General features: G+C 44.2%; 1 protein-coding gene across 4 annotated transcripts; it reads left to right on the plus strand.

Moving 5' to 3' along the window:
- Window positions 1–988: 988 nt before the first annotated feature.
- TMBIM6 (transmembrane BAX inhibitor motif containing 6) lies at window positions 989–21,264 on the plus strand. 4 transcript variants are annotated; one of them, XM_046012416.1, is made up of 10 exons: window positions 989–1,111; window positions 11,432–11,519; window positions 11,903–12,011; window positions 14,930–15,050; window positions 16,259–16,307; window positions 16,416–16,513; window positions 16,721–16,800; window positions 17,099–17,199; window positions 17,811–17,886; window positions 19,253–21,264. In XM_046012416.1, exons 2-10 carry the CDS (start codon window positions 11,464–11,466, stop codon window positions 19,274–19,276), a joined length of 714 nt encoding a protein of 237 aa, XP_045868372.1. In that variant the 5' UTR covers window positions 989–1,111; window positions 11,432–11,463; the 3' UTR covers window positions 19,277–21,264. The 4 variants fall into 4 exon arrangements, with proteins under 4 accessions (XP_045868372.1, XP_045868371.1, XP_045868374.1 ...); XM_046012415.1 differs by having other exon boundaries at window positions 991–1,133; XM_046012418.1 differs by having other exon boundaries at window positions 1,041–1,103.
- Window positions 21,265–23,177: the final 1,913 nt, after the last annotated feature.

Below are 23,177 nucleotides of genomic sequence, written 5' to 3' on the forward strand. Positions count from 1 at the left end.
AAACATCACACAATTCAGAAAAAAAGGGAAACAAAACCCCCAAAATATTTTTAACTATCTGGCAACCATTATAAGCTCTCTTTTTCTACATTTTCTTGGTCTACATACTCTTTGCCTCTTCATATGTCAATTTTTTACTATTTTTATAGAGATATTAGATAAAATAGTAAAAAAGTAATTTAAAACATTGATAGTGTAGGAACTTTTTTTTTTTTTTAATCGGCTTCACACCTCCTTACGTTAAGTTCTCCACGGTGGTGCTTCTTCCCCGACAAGCTCTTGGGGAGCTCAGCCCTTTGATCTCCCTTGGTTTAGTTTCTTCCCCGACGGCCTGGGCAGCTCTGCCAGGTTGCCGCCCTCGTTGCTTCTCCCATACACCCCACTCCACAGGCCGGAGTGACTATGAAGTTGTTGCCTATCTCCACCAAGCTGGCAAGGTGACCCTGAAGCCCGACAGCCCCGCACGCGGCCCCAAGACCACCTCTTGGGCTAGAGGGTGTCGGTGCTTCCGGTGCACGACTGGGACTGCTGTGTGCTCCTCGCATTCCTGGACGATTCGCAGAGACTCAAAAGTGCTTTGAAGCCTAACGCCCGCTAGATTCAAGGTAGATAGGCCTTTTTTACGTGTTATCCGAATCTCTTTCCCCCCTTTAATATTCCATGAGAAGGCTAAAACCAGAATCCCGGGACTTTGTTGCGCTGTCCTGTCACGCGTCGCGGGGCCTCGGTGACACGACAGGTATCTTGGGTGGGGCCTGTCCCTCTTCACTTTCTCCACTAGGGGCGGCTTGAGACCACGGTCCTACCTAACTACGGGGGAAGAGGCGGAGACCTTTTACCACGACGCCGGTTGGCGGCCCGAGTCTTGATCGACAAGGGCATCAGCTAATGGTGCTGAAGTAAGCTGCCGTTGTTTACGCATGTAAATCCAATGGGAAGGCAGAGGTGCGGCCAGGGGCCAATGAGTACTGGCCTTAAGCGGAACGCAGGGGCGGAGCTTCCCTCGAGGGGCAGACTTCTTGGGTAAAGAGTCTAGAGCGGACCCTGGGAGAGTCAGAAACACATCCGGTGTGAGAAGAGCTGTGTAGGCTCCTAGGAGACTGGTGAGAACGTACGTCTGAAGCTGGGACTGCGTAAGCCGGGAGAAATGGACAGGGGGTTGGCGATTATTGTCTGAGCAAGAGTTGGAATAGTGTCGGTTTTCGGACAGACTGCACCTTCGGGGAATGGGGCCTTGCTCCGCGACTGTACTGCGAGGGGAGGGGAGAAGCTCGGGAACTAGTACCGCGCATGCGCAACCGTACCGGAGCGGGGGAGGGGTTGGGGCGCGTCTGCTAGGTTTTGGGGGACGTCGAGGCTCCCGTTGTGCGCACGAGTGCTAGCCAAGGGTCCTTGTTAGTCCCTCTTTCTTCCTCCCACTCTGTGTTCCTTTTCTAGCCCCCCCCTCCCTGCCAGGAGTAGGCGCAGAGGTCCTTTGGCCCAGCCTCGACTACTTGAATTCAGGCCACATCCCCCACCCCTTCCTTCCGAGGCTAATGAAAGCGAAACCTCACGCGTTTGTGGTCACCCCTGCTTCACCCGACTGGTTGTTTCTCTGCTGTGGGCCCTCTGGCTGGGCCCCTTGTGGGTGAGCCGCGAGGACCAGGACAAAGGGCCTGGTCAGGCAGGCTGCCCTGTCACGGCCAGGCGGGTGATGTCACACTCCTCTGTGACACGGGAAGCTCCTTAGTTACTTGGAAGCCGAAAGCAGAGGCGGGAGGTGAGAAGATCCTTCCTGGCTTTTCAGTCCCGTTCCGGTCTGATTGATTACCTTTGGACAGGTGAGGTGGCCTTAGCTTTGCTTGGTCCCCAGTCTTGTGGGCGTCTTTCTCAGAGTGAGCGCAGGAAGGGCGTCGTTGGGTGGGTTTTTCTTGGACCTACTTGTTGGAATTATGGTAGTAAGTAGACTTTGGTATTTTTGTGTATTTATCAAGTGTGTAATTGTTGCTCAGTGCCAGCCCATTGCCTACCCCCTCAGCCTTTCATTGACCGAACAACAATAACAAAAACCTCTTTGAACTTGAGACTGTTCTAGCAATAGTTAACTTGTGAATGTGTAACTCAGTAGAAGAGCTGACTGTGCCTGAAACACAAAGATTTTAAGGTTGAAAGTTAATGGCGAATAGACTTTTCTAGTTATTTATTGATATGTAGGCTTAGTTTATCTTTTGGTCGAATATGTAGTTTAAGAATTCAGTTCAAGCAAGATTATTCCCGTTGCATAACCGAGTTCTTGTGACTTCTGCAGATAACACTTACTTCTGTAATTACTACTAGGTTTACTCTCTTTGGTGGTTTATTTCTCTTGTTCAGTATTTCTTGTTTCATCTTCAAGAATATGTTGATAACTTAGATTTTCTACCATTTTCTTCCAGTGGGGACAGAGTGGTGAAATCCTTGAGAAACACTCTCTGTAATTTGTATTCAGAGTTTCCTTCTTCCATTAGTCATCTTGTGGAAACATGGCTTAGCGAACCCTCTTTTCTTCCTCTCTCCCTTCCCTACTGTTTTTTTTTTTTAAGATTTTATTTATTTATTTGCCAGAGACAGACAGTGAGAGAGGGAACACAAGTGAGGAGGGGGGTGGCAGAGGAAGGAGCAGGTTTCTCCCTGAGCAGGGAGCCCAGTGTGGGCCTTGATCCCAGGACGCTGGGATCATGATCTGAGCTGAAGGCAGACACTTTACGACTGAGCCACCCAGGAACCCCTCTCCCTTCCCTGACTGAAGTCTTACTCTTCTGAGAATAAGAAAGATGAAATTAGTCTAGATATTAGTCAGCATTTGTTTTTTTCCTGGTTATGCATATAGTTCATGCTTATCATAGAAGTGCTGAAAAATATAAAGAAGTGTAATAGGAATCAGCATGTGTTAATATTTTTAAAATTTCTCTTGGCCTGTGGCTGGAACTGCCTTCATGAAAACTTGCTTTTCTACTATAGGGTATAATAGTAGGGAGAGCACCAGGCGTTAGAGGTCATAAGGCCCCTAATGTGGTTCTGGCTCTACTGTTTAACTTTGTGGTATTGGTAAGTCGATACTAATGTCTTTTTAGCACATTACAGTGATTTCACACAGCTTTTCTTTCTTCCTCTTTTTTTTTGTTTTTGTTTTTTAACTGAGATATAGTTGACACACAATGTTCCATTACTTCAGGTGAAGGACATAGTGATTCAACAAGTCTGTACATTATGCTGTGCTCACCGCAGGGTAGCTACAATATAGTTGTAGTTGTAACAGGGGCTGTTACAATATAGTTGACTGCATTCCCCTGTGTTGTACTTTTTTTTTTTTTTTAATATTTTATTTATTTGATAGAGAGAAATCACAACTAGGCAGAGAGGCAGGCAGAGAGAGAGAGGAAGGGAAGCAGGCTCCCCGCTGAGCAGAGAGCCCGATGCGGGGCTCGATCCCAGGACCCTGAGATCATGACCTGAGCCGAAGGCAGAGGCTTTAACCCACTGAGCCACCCAGGCGCCCCGCCCTGTGTTGTACTTTTTATCTGTGTCCCACAGATTTTTTTTTTTTTTTACTGGCATTCAGTAAGTTTGGTAGAGCTGGTGTTATTTAATCATCCTTATCATACAGATAAGAAAGCCCAGATGACCTTAGGTGAAATGATTTTCCCAAAGTTACATGGTAGAAAATGGTAGGATTTGTGACTCCAAAGCCAGTGCTCCTGCCACTATTAACGCTGCCTTTTGGAACTTTCTTTTTAAAGTGAGACTAGTCATTTTTGCCCTTTCTTTATGGATTGGTATGATGATCAAAGGAGATAGTGTATATAAAAGCACTTTAAAAAGTTGTAAAGTTGTATAGAAATGTAGTCGTATCATAGAAGGTATTGCTGCTGACCTGAAGTTTCACTTTATTTCATAAACTACCCAAGGGTATTAGTCTCCTTTGGGAAAATACTGAATATTCTCTTGATGTTCTGTCTGCTAAATTTTCCTTTGCGCCTTTGACTTGACTGTAGAAGATGTTAGTAGTGTCTTCCACTTCACCCTGTTTTGTTCCCCCAGAGTTCTTTTTTTAAGATATATTTATTATTTGAGAGGGTGAGCACGGGCAAAGGGAGAGGGAGAAGCAGACTCCCTGCAGAGCAGGGAGCCAGATGTGGGACTCAATCCCATTACCTTGAGATCACGACCTGAGCGGAAGGCAGACACTTAACTAACTCAGCCACCCAGGTGCTCTCCCCCTCTTCCCCCAGAGTTTCTAACCAAGTTTCATGAAGTAGCTTTGGTATTAAACACATCTTTTGATTTCCAAAGACAGTGTTCAAACCACGGAGAGACAGACTGGAGATTGTCTTTTAGGCCACTCAAGTTACTCCTCAAGATAGGTTCCCCTTTGAGCCAGCTGGGAAGTGTTGATTTGAGGTTGCAACACTCCTGATTAGGTAATGGGGTCTGCATTTGCTTTGGCGACTCCTGGTTGTGCTTAAATATGGGGGGATAGAAAGCTGAATCAGATGCAAGCTCTGCTCTCAGGGTGCTTACAGCCAGATATGTGAGAAGTTCTGGCACAATTAACTGGATTCCAGAACACTTAAAAAGATCTTCAGGGATGAGAATTGAATGGGTGTGCTCTTTATCCTCATCTATGCTTGCTCTCATTTGAGCTCCCATTTGCTCTCATGTTGTTATTGGGGAGGGATTACTGGTTTACACTGGAAAATGAGTATATTTAGGACACTTTATGTATCCTGTATCTAGGCCTCTTTATGATTCTTTATGATATCTTTATGATATGATCTGTCAAATACTTGTTATAGAGAGATTCAGTAGTGTCAAAGCTCAATATAAAAAAATAATTTATTGGGACCCCTGGGTGGCTCAGTTGTTAAGCATCTGCCTTCAGCTCAGGTCATGATCCCAGGGTCCTTGGGATTGAGTGCCACGTTGAGGTTCCTGCTCAGCGGGAAGCTTGCTTCTTCCACTCACCCTGCTTGTATTCCCTCTCTCGCTGTGTCTTTCTCTGTCAAATAAATAAATAAAATCTTTAAAAAAACCAGTAATTTATTGAAGGCTGTAGGCATTCCATCTCGAGTTACTGGCTTGGTTCTGAGGCAGCCCCCTAGAGAGACGGGCTCCAGTGTTAGCTAGCTAACCTAGCTAGCCCAGGAGTTTGGGCCCAAGTTAAGGGAGGGGCTGGGACATCTATGGTTCAAATCTAGGACCACTAGAGCCCAGGCCTGTCAAAACAGTTCTTTGGACTTCCTGAAACCAAACTGACCTACCTTTAGCGATGACGAGGAAAGCATTAAACTAATGACCATTTACTTCATCAAATTCTCTTTCACAACGGATTCTCACTTAGTGGTTATTAGGGTGTCTCAAAACACCTTGTGGCCCTGTGGGACAGGAGGTGCAGTATATATGTGCCCAAGGAGAGACATGGCATTTAAACAAAAGTAACTTTAGCCAGTAAAAAGATTTATCAAATTCCTTTAAATTCTAGTTTATAAGTTTCTTAGACTCTTCCCTCTCCCCAATTTAATTTTATTTATTTGGGTAAATAGTAAGTCTTCAGGATATAGTTAGCTATGAGTTAGTGGTTGAATAATATTTAAAAAAATTATAGGGTATATGAAAATTAGACCTACAATAAGTGTTTTATAAAACTAGGGGGAAATAATGCACTGAAGACATGAGAGTAATGAGTATTTACACTGGTAACAACAATAGTTAACATATGGAGCCAGTCTTATGTATGAAGCACTATTCTTTTTTTCTTTTCTTTTTTTTTAAGAGAGGGAGCACGCATGCATGAGATAGTAGGTGAGGGGGAACAAGGGCATAGGCAGAGGGAGAGGTAGGACAGAGAGAATCTTAAGCAGATTCCATGCCCAGCACAGAGCCTGACACAGGGCTTGATCCCGTGACCCTGAGATCATGACCTGAGCCTAAATCAAGAGTCAGGTGCTTAACTGGCTGAGCCATCCAGGCACCCCTGTATGAAGCACTGTTCTAAGCACTTTATTATCAATAAGCACTGTATTATCAATCTCAACCCTACGAGGTAGAGATTATTATATAATACTCTATGCAAATGAGGAAACTAAAGCACAGTGAGGTTCAAGTGCCAGAAACTTGGTGTGGGTCACACAGCTAAGGAAATACCAGTTAGGATTCAAGTGCAGCAAGCCAAGCTCTTACCTACTATTCTAGATACTTGGTTATACAGAGTCTGAAAGCTTTTCAGTAGGAAGAACTTCCAAAAAAATACAATTCTGCTGCCTCTCCCACCCCCCCCCCAGCTTTTTAATAACCATATGGGGTTTTTCTTCTCTCAAGTATCACTTGGTTCCTTCTGGATATGTGGGAAGAGGACTCAGAATGGTCGAATTATGATAGGAATGAGGAACCATATAATTCACAAACTAAATCTTGGAGGAAAAGCCTTCAGTGTTTCAACATTGAATATGATATTAGTGATGAGATTTTTTTTTTTTTAAGATTTTATTTATTTATTTGACAGACAGAGATCACAAATAGGCAGAGAAGCAGACAGAGAGCCTGATGCGAGGCTCAATCCCAGGACCCTGGGATCATGACCTGAGCCGAAGGCAGAGGCTTTAACCCCACTGAGCCACCCAGGCGCCCCTGACTTGCTGTATTTCTAAAAAAAACAAAACAAAACTTTTTTTAAAGTAAGCTCCACACTTAATATGGGGCTTGAACTCATGACCCTGAGATTAAGAGTTGGAGGCTGTACCAATTGAACTACCAGGTGCCCCTGACTTGCTGCTTTTGTTTTTAAATTGTATACATTAAGGCGTTACTAGTTGGTGTCTAGGATGAGACAGGCCGGTGCTGGTGTGGATTTCTTTTTTTTTTTAAGATTTTATTTATTTATTTGACAGAGAGAGAGATCACAAGTAGGCAGAGAGAGAGGAGGAAGCAGGCTCCCCACAGAGCAGAGAGCCCGATGCGGGGTTCGATCCCAGGACCCTGAGATCATGACCTGAGCCGAAGGCAGCGGCTTAATCCACTGAGCCACCCAGGCGCCCTGGTGTGGATTTCTTTTTTTTTTTTTTTTTAAAGATTTTATTTATTTATTTGACAGAGAGAAATCACAAGTAGGCAGAGAGGTAGGCAGAGAGAGTGAGAAGGAAGCAGGCTCCCTGCCAAGCAGAGAGCCCGATGCGGGACTCGATCCCAGGATCCCGAGATCATGACCTGAGCCGAAGGCAGCGTAAACCACTGAGCCACCCAGGCGCCCCCTGGTGTGGATTTCTTAATGGACTGGTGTGTGTTAGGGGAACTACTGTATTGAATAACTTCTGAGCAACTTGTAATACACTTTTTTCTTTTATTGTGGTAAAATATACATAGCATAAAACTTGTCATTTTAATTGTCCTTTTTTTTTTTTTAAAGATTTTATTTATTTACCAGAGAGCAAGAGAGAGCACAAGCAGGGGGAGTGGCAGGGGGAGAGAGAGAGAGCGAGCACATGTGCACATAAGCAGGAGGAGCAGCAGGCAAAGGGAGAAGCAGGCTCCCCGCTAAGCAGGGAACCCTAAGTGGGGAGCCCTAAGCGGGGCTCTGTCCTAGGACCCCACCCTGGGATCATGACCGGACTGGAACTGGGAGCTGCTGTTTTGGGGAATGCAGTTATCTTGTTGAGCTGAGTTTGCCTGTTGACCATTGAAATGTAGATACCTTTTCTCTGCAGCTTCCCAGTATGAGCTGTTGAGGCTGATAGAAACTTGGTTAGCTTAATCCCTGTGGCAAAACTTTAAGAATCCTTTGACTCTCATCTGTACTATAGTTCTTGTCTGTTTGGAACATAGAGTGAACTATCCCATTTCCTTGATTCTAAGACCTAACTTTTTCCTTCTCATGTTTTAACAGTTCTGAAATAACTTGTGTCCTGTACATATCATGTCATTTAATAAATGTATACTTTGTTGTGTTTTTCCCCTACAAAGCTATCATTTAAATTGCTATATGCCTTGGGTCTTCTGGGGGGCTCATTCGGTTAAGCATCCAACTCTTGATTTTGGCTCAGGTCATAATGTTCAGTGTCATGGGATTGATCCTGCATCAGGCTCCACACTGAGCTTGGAGCCTGCTTAGAATCTTCTCTTCCTCTGTGGCCCCCCCTACCACTTGTGTGTTTACACGCACGCTCTCTCAAAAAAAAAACTACTATGTGCCTTTGTATCTAGACAGTTTGATTCTTACATATTGCACTTAAATTTTAGAATAAGTACTGGTGTCAGAAAACTGGTTTTATTTGGTTTATTTTTTATTTATTTTACACCACAAGGCAATATTAAATCATGGAGAAATTGCTATTTGATACTCCCTCCTGTCCTCAACAACCTTTGATAGTTTTGGTTTTTCCATCAGCAGTTTTTTTTTTTTTTAAAGATTTTATTTATTTGACAGAAATCACAAGTAGGCAGAGGCAGGCAGAGAGAGAGGAGGAAGTAGGCTCCTTGCTGAGCAGAGAGCCCTATGTGGGGCTTGATCCCAGGACCCTGAGATCATGACCCAAGCCGAAGGCAGAGGCTTTAACCCACTGAGCCACCCAGGTGCCCCTCCATCAGCAGTTTTAAGAGGCAGTCAGTACCCTCTGGAAAATGCCAGAGAGCAAACTGGGAAAGAGAACTTTCTGCCATTATCCCCTCCCACTGTTTCCACACAGTGGAGTCTGGTTACAGGGTGTTGCTCCTTTCTGACTAACAGTCCCCTGAGTATTTGAGGATTTACACTGCTAAGCCCATTCATCACCCCCCTCCCCAATCCTTTTTTTTTTTTTTTTTTTTTTTAACTCTTGAAATTGGAAGCAAGAGGCGCTTCAGTGTTGTTGTGAATACTGAGAAACTTGGCTCTGAAGGTTGCTTCAGAACTGTTGCAAGTTCTGTCTAGGGATGTCATTAAGGGTGTTAATGGAAGCCTTGAACAAAGACACCTTCCAGGTGCTGGATTCTGCCATCCTGTAAGTGTGCTCTCAAGAGGATGTGAGTTCATCATGGTTATGAAAGACTGTGGTCGGTCCTGCAACAGACTGCAATAATTGCACCATCTAGATCAGGAGGGCCAGGAGCCCCGTGACTTAGAGGGGTGAGCAGCTTACATTCTGCAGCTTCTCACTGTATCCATCCTTAAGAACAGTACTAACAAAAAAAATTGAGGTGAGTAGGTTATTAGTGGGAAAGGAAAGAGGAAATCAAGAGAGAGCAAGCTAGCCATTGTAATTGTTGCATTTGTGAGAGAACAAGCCTCAGGAAACAAATGGTAATGATGTATGTGAACCAAAAGAATGACATCTTTCCACTGGCCCAGGATTTCTCAGGAGTCAGTTTGGGATTGTAACTTTTATTGCCCAGATTAGTTTTGCTGAGTATTGGGCTAGGTGCTCATTAGGATAGGCGTGACCAGTTGGCTGGTCTTTCAAACTACTTAGCTTTTTGTGTTTTGATACCACCCGGTTCCAGTTTTTGGTCAGTTTGAAATGAATAGGCATTATGGGTCTAATAAGAATCTGGGTGATTGTGGAAGATTGATATTTAGGAAAGATGAAAATTCTTGATTAGGTTTTTGGGTTTTTTTTTTAATCTATAGATTATTTTTTTTGTATTTTTTTTTTTTTTTTTTTTTTTTTAGGATTGCATGTGCAATAGAGGAGGGAACAAAACTTAAGAGCACAACTTGATGGTATTCATGGCATGTAACCTGGGTACAGTTCAGTTAAAACGTCCTTTCTGTGACATATTGGGACAGTTGGCAAGATCTGAATAGGGTGTGTATATCAGATAATGTTATTGTGTCAGTGTTAATTGCCGGGTTTTGATTATGGTTTTCAGGTGTACACACAAGTATTTAGGGGTGCCTGCATGGTTGGGAGAAAAATATTTTAGTCTCTGTATACTGCTGTATAGAGAGGGGATAAAGCAGCTATGGTGAAATATTAACAGAAAATTTGGGTAAAGAGTTTCTAGGAATTCTTTGTACTATTCCAACTCTTCTGTAGTAAAGTTTATGAAATTATCTAAAAAAAATTTTGTTTCTGCACAAATTCCTTTTTCACAGGGAACTTTCCTTTTTTTAAAATTGTAAATCCCTTTCAGTTCAGTTTTAACGTGCATTGGATGGAAAGTTTCTACATGCATGTATTTAAAATTCAAGACCTGGTGCTCTTGGGTAGTTCAGTCAGTTAAGCGGTTAAGTGCCTACCTTCGTCATGATCCCGGGGTTCTGGGATCCCCACTTTGGGGGGGGGGTCCTTGCTCCGCAGGGGGCCTATTTCTCCCTCCCTCTCTGCTGCTCCCCCTGCTCATTCTCTTTATCTGTCAAATAAATAAATAAAATCTATTAAAAAATTTTTTAAAAATTAAACTTAGGGGCGCTGGGGTGGCTCAGTGGGTTAGACCGCTGCCTTCAGCTCAGGTCATGATCTCGGGGTCCTGGGGTCAAGCCCCACATTGGGCTCTCTGCTCAGCGGGGAGCCTGCTTCCCCCTCTCTCTCTGCCTGCTGCTCTGCCTACTCGTGATCTCTCTCTGTCAAATCAATAAATAAAATCTTTAAAAAAAAAAAAATTAAACTCAGGACCTAGTACCAGGCCCAGCCCCTTCTTTCCTCCCTCTCCCCTCCTTCCCCTTTTGAGGTTCTTTGTCTTTGCTGAGAGAATTCAGTAGCAGCTCCATACAGTGATACAAAATTGCTTTATGCTGTAGGGGTGCTTAATTAAGTTCCAGTCTTAATTTTGGCTGAGGTCATGATCTCGGGGTGGAGGCTGCAGATTCTCTTTCTCCCTCTTCCGCAGCCTCTCCCTCCTGTCAAAAAATAGAATAAAAATAAATATCACCTTACGTTCCAGTGACTGGGTTCCTTTTTTTTAAAGATTTTATTTATTTATTTGACAGAGAGAGATCACAGGTAGATAGAGAGGCAGGCAGAGAGAGAGAGGGAAGCAGGCTCCCTGCTGAGCAGAGAGCCCGATGCGGGACTCGATCCCAGGACCTGAGATCATGACCTGAGCCGAAGGCAGCGGCTTAACCCACTGAGCCACCCAGGCGCCCCGTGACTGGGTTCCTTTAACTAACTCCTAACTGGTAATTTCTCAAGGGAAGAAACTATCTGTTAAAGGGACAGTTACCTTCTGAAAGAATAGAAATCAAATGGTAGTAAGGAAATAGTTTGCAAGAAGAAGATGGCTTCATTTTTTCTGTGTCCTTTAAAATGGTTGAGTATAATTGCAAATGTATCCTAGAAGGAAATGGATAAAAATGAAAATGGCTGTGCCAGGACAGTGGGATTTTAGGTAACTTTCATTTTCCAAACTTGGATGTTGCTGTTTTTCATGAGAGAGTTGTTTATGTTATTTTGTATGTCCTTGTATCTGTAAAATAACCTTCTTTTTATCCTTAACTCTACAGAGCGGAGGCTGTGCCCCACAGACTCTGGCATCATGAACGTATTTGATCGGAAGATCAACTTTGATGCACTCTTAAAATTTTCCCACATGTAAGTGTTGTGATCTTTACTGTAGTTTATAATATTTCCTTTCATATCTTGTTCCTTTTCCTAGTTCATTAACTTTTATATGTGTTAACTACCATATTAACTGTTAGAATCCAGAGGATCTAATAGAAGCACCTAGATTCTAAAGGCTGCCTGTAGTCACAGAGAAACCATTAGATATTCTAGTTTGGGTACTGATTATTCATAATTTGGGACCTTTGGCTCCTACCCAGCATTTAAGATTCTCAATTCATCTATTTTCAAGGCATTCTTTTTTTTAAATTATAACTTATACATATTCCCTGGGAAGAAGAGAGGGAAATGATTATTAGCTTAGAAATGAAATTGGTCCTAGAATAATGGCTGTTACTAACATTCTTTCCCAGAACCCCTTCAACACAGCAGCACCTGAAGAAGGTCTATGCCAGTTTTGCCCTCTGTATGTTCGTGGCGGCTGCGGGGGCCTATGTCCACGTGGTCACTCACTTCCTTCAGGTGAGAGCACTTTCTTTCATTTTGTTGCTGTGGCATAAATTTAGTATGTAGAAACTAGCGCAGCAGGGTGGTGCAAGCCTGTACCTCTCCTTAATCCTTTTCTGTAGTTTGTGATCTGAACTCAGCCAGAACCAGCTATAACTATGGACATGCAGAGCCATTTAATTTTCTGGTAGATATGCCCTCTCTAGGTGCTGAAAACAATGTCTTAACCTGGACACCGAATGGTGTGCAGGCAATACGTTTAAGACCCCAGCCCTCTGAGTTGTGGCGTGGTGTGTGTGCCTGGGTTTGCACAGTAGCCTTTTTATCTTTTCCTCCCTCCTCTATTTGCTTGTGACTATGGGGTTCTTAGATACAGACCACTGATTGTACAATGATCAGGAGAGGCAGGGTTGAGACCTTCAAGGATTTGACTTAATTTTATTTGCTGATGTACTAACATCTGCATAGTTGCATGAAAACCTTCAACAACTCACCTTCCTGTGTTGAAAGAGACCTTCAGTTTGACCAGTAGGAATAAAAAGGACAGTTGATGAATAATCAGAAAGTTTAAAGTTCTCACTAACCATGACTTGGCCTTTCCAAATGTCCTTTTTAGTGTAAGTACAGAGAGTGTGTCTGTGTTGGCATTTGCAACTACTGAGAACTGTCCGTATGCTCAGGCATCTCCTGGCAGTGGTTGTATGAAAAATTATTCTAGATACTTAGAGAATAAGACTTTGATCCCTGGAGTTTAGACTAAGACATACTCCAGTTTCTAGGTAAGAGTGGCCATTTGGTTTCTGATTGTGGGTGTTCTTTGTTTTGGGGAGGTTTTTGTGTGTGTGTGTTTTGATTTCGTTTTTGTTTTGTTTTTAAGCAATGTAGTAAAATACAGTTATCATCATTATTCATGGATTCTATATTTATGAATTTACCTACTTGCTAAAATCTATTTGTAACCCTAAAGTCAGTACCCATGGTGCTTTTGCAGACATTCGGAGTCCTAAGCAGAATGGCAAAAACTTTTGAGTTGCATACAGCGGTGTTCCAGCTGACGTTGAACAAGGCGCCACACTGCTCTGCTTCAAGCTCTTGTTGTATAAACAAGGGTCTTTTTCATGGTCTATGTAGTGCTACATTTTTTGCATTTCTGTGATTTTGGTGGCGATGTCTTTATTTAAAATGGACCCCAGGCATAGTGCTAGAGTGCTGTCTAGTGTTCCTGAGTGCAAAAAAAAGTACATTGAGACTGTGATGTGCCTTATGGAGAAAATGTGTCTATTAGGTAAGCTTTGTTCAGGCTTGAGTTTATGGTGTGTTGGTCATGAGTTACAGGTTGGTGAACCAACAATATATATCAAATAAAGTGCCCTAAAACATAAACACACATAAAACATGTATTTGTCATTTGAAGAAAATGTAAGCAGAGGTACGTGAGAATCTAACCCTTTATTTTTCTCAGGAGCAGTTGTTCAGTATTATTAATTCATTATTCACAGTAACTTTATAGATCATAACTATGAGAAATGAGGACCAGGTGTGCTTTTAAAGGAAGGAAGGAACTTCAGTGTGTACATACCTCCTTCATGATTTTCTTCTCTTTCTAATTGCCTGTAGCTTTTCCCACTTCCTTCTTCTTCTTCTTCTTTTTTTTTTTTTTTAAAGAATATTTTTCCTGGGGCGCCTGGGTGACTCAGTCATTAAGCGTCTGCCTTCGGCTCAGGTCATTATTCCAGGGTCCTGGAATCAATCCCTGCATCGGGCTTCCTGCTCGGTGGGGAGCCTGCTTCTCCCTCTCCCTCTGCCATTCCCCCTGCTTGTGCTCTCTATCTTGCTTACTGTCAAATAAACAAATAAAATCTTAAAAAAATTTTTTTTTTCTCTTAGAAAACTAATGCACGTTCATTGTAGAGCATTTAGAAGACAGACTAGTGATGAGAAGGAAATAAAAACACCCGGATATAACTTAACATTTTGATTCTTACTCTGCCTCAGTCCGTTGAGGCTGCTTTAATAGAACACCTAAGCTGAGTAGCTTAAACAGCAAATGTTTATCACAGTTTGGGAGGCTGGATGTCCAAGGTCATGGCACCAGCAGATATGTTGTGTGGGGAGGTCCTGCTTCCCGTGTAAATGACTGTCTTCTCACTGCGTCTTCACAGAAGGGGCAGGGGAGCTCTGGGATCTCTGTTGTAAGGACACTAACAAAGGCTGCACCCTCATGATCTAATCACCTTCCAGAGACCCTCCCCTCTGCCCCCCACACACCTCGAAATACCAGTACATTGGAGGTTAAAATTTAACCATGAATTTGAGGGGAGCATAAGCATTCAGTCTCTAGCACCCTCTCAGTCACTTTTCTCTGTATAGGTATATATATTTGTGTGTGTTTTAAAGGGATCATTTCTACTTGTCCTATAGATTAGAAAGTGCTTCAAACACTTGTCACTTTGATTCATCTTTTTCTTGGGCAAGACTTGTAGTTTGACTTGGGAAGTTGTGTCTGATGGACTACCTGGGTCAGAAGAGCCTCCAGGGGCGCCTGGGTGGCTCAGTGGGTTAAGCTGCTGCCTTCGGCTCAGGTCATGATTTTAGGGTCCTGGGATCAAGTCCCGCATCGGGCTCTCTGCTCAGCAGGGAACCTGCTTCCCTCTCTCTCTCTCTCTGCCTGCCTCTCTGCCTACTTGTGATCTCTGTCAAATAAATAAATAAATAAAATCTTTTTAAAAAAAGAGTAGTCTCTAGCATCCACCACGGTTGTCCCAGCCCTGACCTACAGGGCTTCTAGTTTCTCCTTAGCCCCCTCTGCCTTTCCACTGCCTCCAGGTTAGAAGGAAATATTAGGAAGTTCAGATGAATATTTGATCCCAGTAAGGTCTGCAGAATAAATTTGGTGTTTTCAAGTACTTCATTATTAACTCTGGATTTGACAGGCTGGCCTGCTCTCTGCCTTGGGCTCTCTGGGGTTGATGATCTGGCTGATGACAACGCCTCATAGCCATGAAACCGAGCAAAAAAGACTGGGACTTCTTGCTGGATTTGCTTTCCTTACAGGTATGTTAGAAATTGGGCTAATTTGTGGTGGGAGGAGGTACTGTATCTAGCATCTGTTTAGACTAGGGCCCCAGATTTGTATGTATTCTGATTCACCCCAGCTGGCACACTGTGCTAATCAGTCTTAAGTATTTGAGTGTATTTTGCCTGGTATTGCTTTCTCACTTCATAGAGGTGCATCTTTCCCACCCAGGGGATTTGCTCTTTAGGACTAGTGACTGTGACTTCTACGTTTTGTATCCAAAAATAAGCATTTGTGTTCTTGAATGAATGAGGTTCAAGAGCTTAGGTAGCATAACTTGTTAATGGTAGACGTGGCCTGAAACTCTAACTTAGTTGGATTCAAGCTGCAACTATCACTCCTGTGACCATTTATTCTCAACTTTGCAGGCAGTTGATTAAAGCCATACGTTGAGATCCATCCAGCAGAGCACTTTGCTGATTCTCAGGAAAAGAATTAAAAGCATCGCCCTTCTAGAATTATCGTTAAGGAAAACAGGACTCAAGCTACAGAGTGAAAATACTTGCAGAGCAGCATTTGACTTAGTACAACTCGTTTTGAGTGTGTCTAATCTATGTAGTGTTGAAATAGAAAGGGATTTGGAGATTAAGATTTTTTAAATAGGGAAAGCCAGTTTTTGAAGGCTTGAATGGGTGGAATTAGCAGGAGAGAGTAGCAAGAGTAGAGGAAATGTCGGGGCTGGAACAGGTTGCCACTGCGTCCTCCTGTTGGCAGGCGTCCACATGCAAAACCAGTTGGGCCTTTTCTACAAAGGGAGTCAGTCCTGCATGACTGTAGGTTGCTGGCCACAAGGCACTGGTTTGCTCTTGATCCTTCTGTTCTGATTCCTGATCTGGCCTACATTCTGTTCTCACAGCATTCCTCTTCGGAGTATGCAGCCTTATAGCTTGGCTCAAAAATGTTTGACATGCCTGCTTCCTTTTTCCTAATGTGTTTCCATCTTGGGCCATGCATGATTTTCAGCTCGGAGAACAGTTATTATAGCTCTGTCTATAAACAACTCAGTCAAGTGTATGTTCTCTGGAAAACAAGGCAGATAGAGCAGTGGAGATTTAGTTATTTCAGTGTACATGTTTTGGTTTTTTAGGAGCGTGGGCATGCCTGTGCATTTGATGGTCAGCTTTTGGATGAGGGTCATTTTCAGAAGTTGACAGTAATACCGTGGTCTGGGGCTTTTGTTTTCTAGGAGTTGGCCTGGGCCCTGCTCTGGAGCTGTGCATTGCCATCAACCCCAGGTAACTGTTCTAGTAGCATCTTATGTCTCTTTATCATTGCAAATATGCCTCCTCCATATAGGTTTGCAGACCTGTAGCCCTCAGTCTAATGGTGTTTTCCTTTCATAGCATTCTTCCCACCGCCTTCATGGGCACAGCAATGATCTTCACCTGCTTCACCCTGAGTGCCCTCTATGCCAGGCGTCGGAGCTACCTCTTTCTGGGAGGTAAGTGTGGATTGGAAATCAGAGTCTCTGCTTTAGCCAGAATTTGCGCTTACTCTTTCCCTACCTTCCCCCCTTCTTGTGATTGTTGGTTTGAAGTTGAAAGCCTTAATTTGTAGGGGGAGGGTTGGTAAGTAAGGAAAGGCTTTAATGTGATTGTCTTCCTTCACTTTCATTTTTCTCAGGATGGCTTTTTGTCATCTCTTACAGGTGTCTTGATGTCAGCCATGAGCCTGATGCTCTTGTCTTCCCTGGGGAACCTTTTCTTTGGATCCATTTGGCTTTTCCAGGTGAGACTTGGCATATAACTTTCTAGCAGCCGTTTGCCTGGCACATCTTATACTTGCTTCACCCTAAAGCAAGGTGGCTAAGAATCTTCCAGAATGCTCACTTTTGTTGGCAGTGCAGAGTTGTGCCTAGGGGAGCAATGTGGTCTTTACCATAGGCTTCTATTCCCAAGAACGTTAATGCCAGTAGGGTTAGCATTTGTCATACTTTCAAACAACTAAGAGCCAAAAAGAGGCACAGCTGGGTTTTTCCCCTCTGTGGTGCCTTCCACATGGTAACCTCATCTCATTCTCTTGTTAGGCAAACCTGTATGTGGGGCTGGTGGTCATGTGTGGCTTTGTCCTTTTTGATACTCAACTCATTATTGAAAAGGCTGAAAGTGGAGATAAGGATTATATCTGGTGAGTGAATTATATACTGCCTCCCTTTCTGTGGCTGTCGGGAGGGGTAAGAGTGGACTGGGTGGCGCTGGCTGAACTTCATGGCCAGCCTTTGGGAGCGTATACGGTAGGATGCCCATGGTTTTGGAAGTGTGCACCAAATAGCGTAGTCTCCCTCAATTCCTGAAAGACATCAGCTCTTTTTAAAATTGAACTAAGATGCATTTAATTATCCTTACTTTTAATAGTGGTTATCTCTAGGCATGAGAGAGGGAAATTATCTTTCCCTTTTTACTCTATATTTTTATATTCTTTAAACCTTTAATAATGAAAGATATGCATTCTTTTTCATATGTAACTTTTAAAAAATGTAATCTTCTCTGAGTCTCCTAACTAGTTAATGGTAGTCCGGGCCCCTGCAGAGTCTAAAGCTCAGCTTTGCTTTTACCTGGGCTGACGGCTTTGTTGATTTCAAAAGGATCTCGGACCTCAGAGTTTTACTTAGTGGGTGTTGGAGTATTGGCGAAGCTCTCTCAGAGGGTGGGAGAGGGGTTTTTATGCTCTGCTGCTCCGTGGGCTGTGGAAAAGGAAGGTGGGACGAGCTGGTTGGTAATCTGGTTCTTCTATTTCAGGCACTGCGTTGACCTCTTCTTAGATTTCATTACTCTCTTCAGAAAACTCATGATGATCCTGGCTATGAATGAGAAGGTTAGTCAGCCTGCTCCCTGAGGATGAGAGAATGGCACCTGAACTTAGCATCTGTGTAGACTTCAGGTTTGAAAACTGACATAGTGTGCAGGTCTAGGTTAACCGTAAGGCAGGCCGCCAAGTAAGAGGTGAACCAGAAGTCTTTTAGCCCATGATGAGAAAGGAACAAGTAAAAAAAAAAAAAAATCTTAAAAAAAAAAAGCAAGGGCTGCCTGGCTGGGTCAGTTGGTGGACCATGTTAATCTCAGGTTCTAAATTCAAGCCCCATGTTGGGTGTAGAGATTACTCTTCAAAAAAAAAAAACAGGGGCACCTGGGTGGCTCAGTGGGTTAAGCCTCTGCCTTCAGCTCAGGTCATGATCTCAGGGTCCTGGGATCGAGCCCCACATTGGACTCTGCTCAGCAGGGAGCACCCCGCCTGCTTTTCTGCCTACTTGTGATCTCTGTCTGTCAAATAAATAAAGTATTAAAAACAAACAAACAAACAAATCCCTAAGATTAGTATCAAAAGGGAAAGGGGCTTAAGTGGCAACAAGGAACAATCTAGTATATGAAGAATTTAAAGGCTGTGAAGATAGTTATGATTCAGGAAAAGATATTCTAGGGGATTTAATACTGGCTTTTATAAATACGTGTCAGAAGTAGATTGGTTTTATCCGTTTGTTGGTCTTGTTTCCAGAGAATATTCTGTGTATAGTTAGTGAGTGTCACACATAGTCTATGCCAGCAGTAGGTCAATAAATGAAACCATGAGGGTTTTTCACAGACCTTTTTAGGGAACAGGAGACAGTGTGGTGACGGTGGAAGCCGGTGAGGAGGTGGGATTGGTGGCTCTCGGTCTCACCTGTGCCGCGACTAGACGGGGCTCCAAGCACGTTTCAGCCAAAGCAATCAACTTGGCGTCTGTTTAATACATGGGGCGTCTGCTAGGATGGAATGAAGAGTTCACTGGGCTGGATTATTTCTGGGTTTGGTTTGTGCCTGGGATTTACACTTCTCGGGCTAATGGAAAGTTGGTCTTGGCCTCTTGTATAGTTGTTCTAGGGTGGACTGCCAGTCTAGAGCCTTCATGGGTTGGGATTGGAGCTGTGGTGGTTATGAGTAGACCAGGAGTGCTCTTGGGGTGGAAGTGGGAGCACCTGCTTAACTTTTATTCCTGTCAGGTCTGTCAGGAGCTTGAGGGACCATCAGTGAAAGGTGGTTAAGATTCAATTCCTACCACACCCAGGGAGTATTTCTCCTTCCTTTTTATTGTCCTGTTCCCTTCCTTTCCCTAACCAAAGGCAGCCAGGTGTTGGCTCAGTCAGGTGTTTAAGGTTGAATGTCAGATGCCAAAAATTAATTGGGTAATTTTTCTCCATTTCTAGGACAAGAAGAAAGAGAAGAAGTGAAATGACCATGCAGCCTTTCCCATTTTGACCTCTCCCTCCACCCCTCATTTCCTCTTCGCACACATTGCAGGTGGTGTGTTCTGTGATAATGAAAAGCATCAGAAAAGCTTTTGTACTTTGTGGTTTTCTCTATTTTGAATTTTTTGATCAAAAAACTGATTAGCAAAATATAGTTTGGAGTTTGGCTTCATATTCCTGGGGTTCTTCCCCACTCCCTTGTCTGTCCAGCCCATCCCTAGCTTCTCCCTCTGCTCGGGCAGCCGGTCACCGTGATGAGGAGTGGGACCCACAGCAGAGTAAACTCCAGGAGTCTGCTTTCTACCCAAGCTTCACCAGGTGCACCTGAACTTTCGGTTGAGCTGCTTTGGCTCTTTCCTCAGCATCGTTTGGCTTGTGCACAGTTTCTGTGGGACTGGGCGGTGTGTTCTCCATCGGAGAGGAGCTTGGTGGTTCTCTTGTTCCTCAGGCTCGTTACATCTGAGCTGCTGTCGACCCCTGTGAAGAAAATGAAGAGCCTCTTCTGGTGGATGCTTTGCTTCCTCTGAGCTGCCCAAGCTGCGGCGGGTCTGGCAAACACACCTTTCTGTCTTGCTGTCCCAAAAGGAATGTGGATTGATGTGTTGCCTTTCCCTGTCCCTGGCCTGACCCTCAGGGAATCTGCAGGTTTTTCTATCCCCGGGGCTGGAAGATTTCAGCACAAAGGAAAGACTGATTTCTTGTCAGGTATTTACGAAAAGGCTGGTTGTGTATGGCAAGACAGAACATAAAATTCCTGAATGTCCCCTGTCTTTATTTTTTATCACCTTAGTTGTTGAGCGGCCTCTCCCACCTGGCCTTGATTGAAGATCCCAGGACAGGAAGGATAGGGAAGGGGAATGGTTGAGACTGGGGGTAATCTTAAACTAATCCTGCCGGACAAACCTAGTTGACCTGTTTGGGGCAGTGGGGAGAGTAGCAGGAGATGCTGCTAGCTGAGTGGTTCTTTGTTGAGAGCTGCAGAGCTGGGTTGTGATGACTTGGGAGGCCGCATTCAGAGCAGTCCGGTGCATTTCTGTCTTCTTCCGCCTGGACGCCAGTAGTGTCAGGCCAGAGATTCCGGGCAGTAGACGAAAGTTCATTTTTACAGATGCACTTTAGTTTTTGACCTCTGCACCTGTTCCCAGAATCCATAGCTTTCCATCCAGGGACAGGTGACCAAACCTGCAAAACGAATGATTCCCTACAGCTTGGTCATTGTGTGGGAGGCCAGTACTAATGGGGATCCCTGGAGCTTTCCCAGGGAGCTGCCACAGGCCGCTGGCACAGAAGGTTAGGCAGCCTGGAGAGCAGTTATGTTTCTGGCTGTTCACAGGGCTTCTGTGGAACGGGACTGAGCCATCAAAAGCTCATTGGCAGTAGGATACCATTTTTGGTTCTCCCGGTTCACAAGCAGCACGCAGGTTGAGTGGCTGCTGGTTTGTGGTGCACCATGTCATCGTGCTGTCCCGTGAAGCAGTTTGTCCCCAGGATGTGTATTTCTGGGGAGCCGTGCTGCCAGGAATGGCTGGCATCTGCAGAGGATGCTGCCCTCTGACCTAGCTGCTGCCTCCAGCCTCTGGCTTGAGAAATTTTAATAAAGGGACTTCCCATTAAATGCCCAGTAGCACTCTCCATACATTTGTTGATTCTCTGCAAGGCCTGAGAATCTGAGTTGCATCTCTTGAAGCCAGACTCCACCTCTTGTGCTTTTTTGCTTGGGATAAAGGAGTTTTTCTTTAGAAACAGTGCCAAGAATGACAAGATCTAAAAAATGACTTTTTAAAGAAAATGCCTAACCGGTTTTTAATACAGATCACTGTAATTACTACTTTCTTTTCTAGTTCCTTGGTTTTCAGCTCAGGCTGCATTCTCTAACTCATACTGTGAAGACAAAGGTGTTTTTGATTCAGAAATATATGAAATCTACATAGTCTTAATTTGTAAAAAATAAAGAAAATTCCTTAACCTTTCCTGGTGTGTGTGTGTATGTTAAATTCAAGGCCACAGCTGAACAGGGCTTGGGGACATTCTGACTTGCCTTATAAGTAGGCTCTGGGAGTGGAACAGGATTAAGTTTCTGATCTAGACGTAGCAGACTGGTGACTAGAAAGAAACGAACCACAGAAGGCCTCCCACTCCAGCTTGCCACAAATGTTGAGAATTTCCTCTATGCAGTCACTATAGAGCCCAGGCCTTTTTCTGTCCGCAGCCTTCAGGTGCTTTGTGGTAGTGGCATGTGCCATCGTTCCAGTGGATAGCCAGGCTCTGGAATTTGGGGTGTATAATGGGAAAGGCATGGTAATCTACTGGTTCTGCAAGTCTTCTTGGTCACCTGCTGTGGCCAGGCTCTATACTAGGTGATAGGAATCATCAGTGAAAAATACAGAAATCCTTGTCTTCACAGCTTATAAGATCATAAGCCACTATTACAGTCAGGTTACTCCGTTTTGGCTTACTTGCCCTCTAGTTGCTGTGTTCCTTGCAGGCGCAGAGATTCCTCTTAGGGTTTGACTGTTACCCTGACTGGTTCAGGTTGCTCCCAGTTGACCTCTTGGATTCCACATACCTCCATCCCAGCTAATGTTAGCTACTCTCCCCAACTGAGTAAGCGTACTTTACGCTCTCTCAACCTTTTTTCTCGTCCTGACTGAAAAAGTCCAGTCTCTCAGACTCTAAAGCCTTTTTGTTCGGGGGAAGTTGCCTTCACCTATCAGGCACAAGGTAGTGCTTACAATAAATAAGGCTTGGCAAGGTGCTTTCTGTGTTAACACTCCTGATAGCTTAAGAAGATGGGTATTGCTCTGGGAAGCAGCATGGAGGTTCCTCAAAAAGTTGAAAAATAGAGCCACCCTACGGCCCAGCAGTTGCACTACTGGGTATTTATTTACCCTAAAGATACAAACGTAGTGATCCAAAGGGGCACGTGCACCTGAATGTTTATAGCAGCAATGTCCAAGATAGCCAAACTATGGAAAGAGCCTCGATGTCCAACAGATACTGGATAAAGAAGTTGTGGTATATATACACAATGGAATACTATGCAGCCATCAAAAGAAATGAAATCTTGCCATTTGGGATGACGTGGATGGAACTAGAGGGTATTATGATTAGAGAAATGTCAATCAGAGAAAGACAATTACCATATGGTCTCCCTGGTATGAGGAAGTTGAGAGGCAATGGGGGGGGTGTTGGAGGGTAGGAAAGGAATAAATGAAACAAGATGGGATCAGGAGAGACAAACCATAAGAGACTCAATCTCACAAAACAAACAGGGTTGCCTGGTGGGGGGGTGGGTAGGGAGAGGGTGGTGGGGTTATGGACATTGGGGAAGGTATGTGCTATGGTGAGTGCTGTGAAGTGTGTAAACCTGGCGATTCACAGACCTGTACCCCTGGGGCTAATAATACATTCTGTGTTAATTTTTTTTAAAAAGGTGGGGTATTTACTACACATGATCAATAACTTCCCAAGTCATGCCAGCAGGTGGCGGCAAATCTGTGTCCAAAAAACCCTGGCACACTGTCCAAAGCTCCTGTTCACTGTTGCTCTGTGCAGGTGATACGACATCGTGTTCGTGCCTCCTGACCAGTGTCATCCTTTCCATCCCGACTATCATCCTGGCTGGGGATCCAGCTGCCTAAGCAGGTGATCAGATGGGGGCATCCACTAGGCACCAGACGATGTACTCCACGTTGGGGGTAAAGATGGATAAGGCATGACTGCTTTCTAGTCTTTCACAGCTGAGCGGTGCAGGAGAGCTGTGTGGAGATGTTCGGTGCTTTTACGGGTCTAGGCACAGTGGCCATGAGACGTGGGAGACACCCCTGCCTGGCGGTTCAGGGGAAAGGGCGCCTGGGTGGCTGAGTCGATGACGCGTCTGTCT

The sequence above is a fragment of the Meles meles genome, chromosome 7 (assembly GCF_922984935.1).
Source record: "Meles meles chromosome 7, mMelMel3.1 paternal haplotype, whole genome shotgun sequence".
In the NCBI taxonomy this organism is placed as follows: Eukaryota; Metazoa; Chordata; class Mammalia; order Carnivora; family Mustelidae; genus Meles; species Meles meles.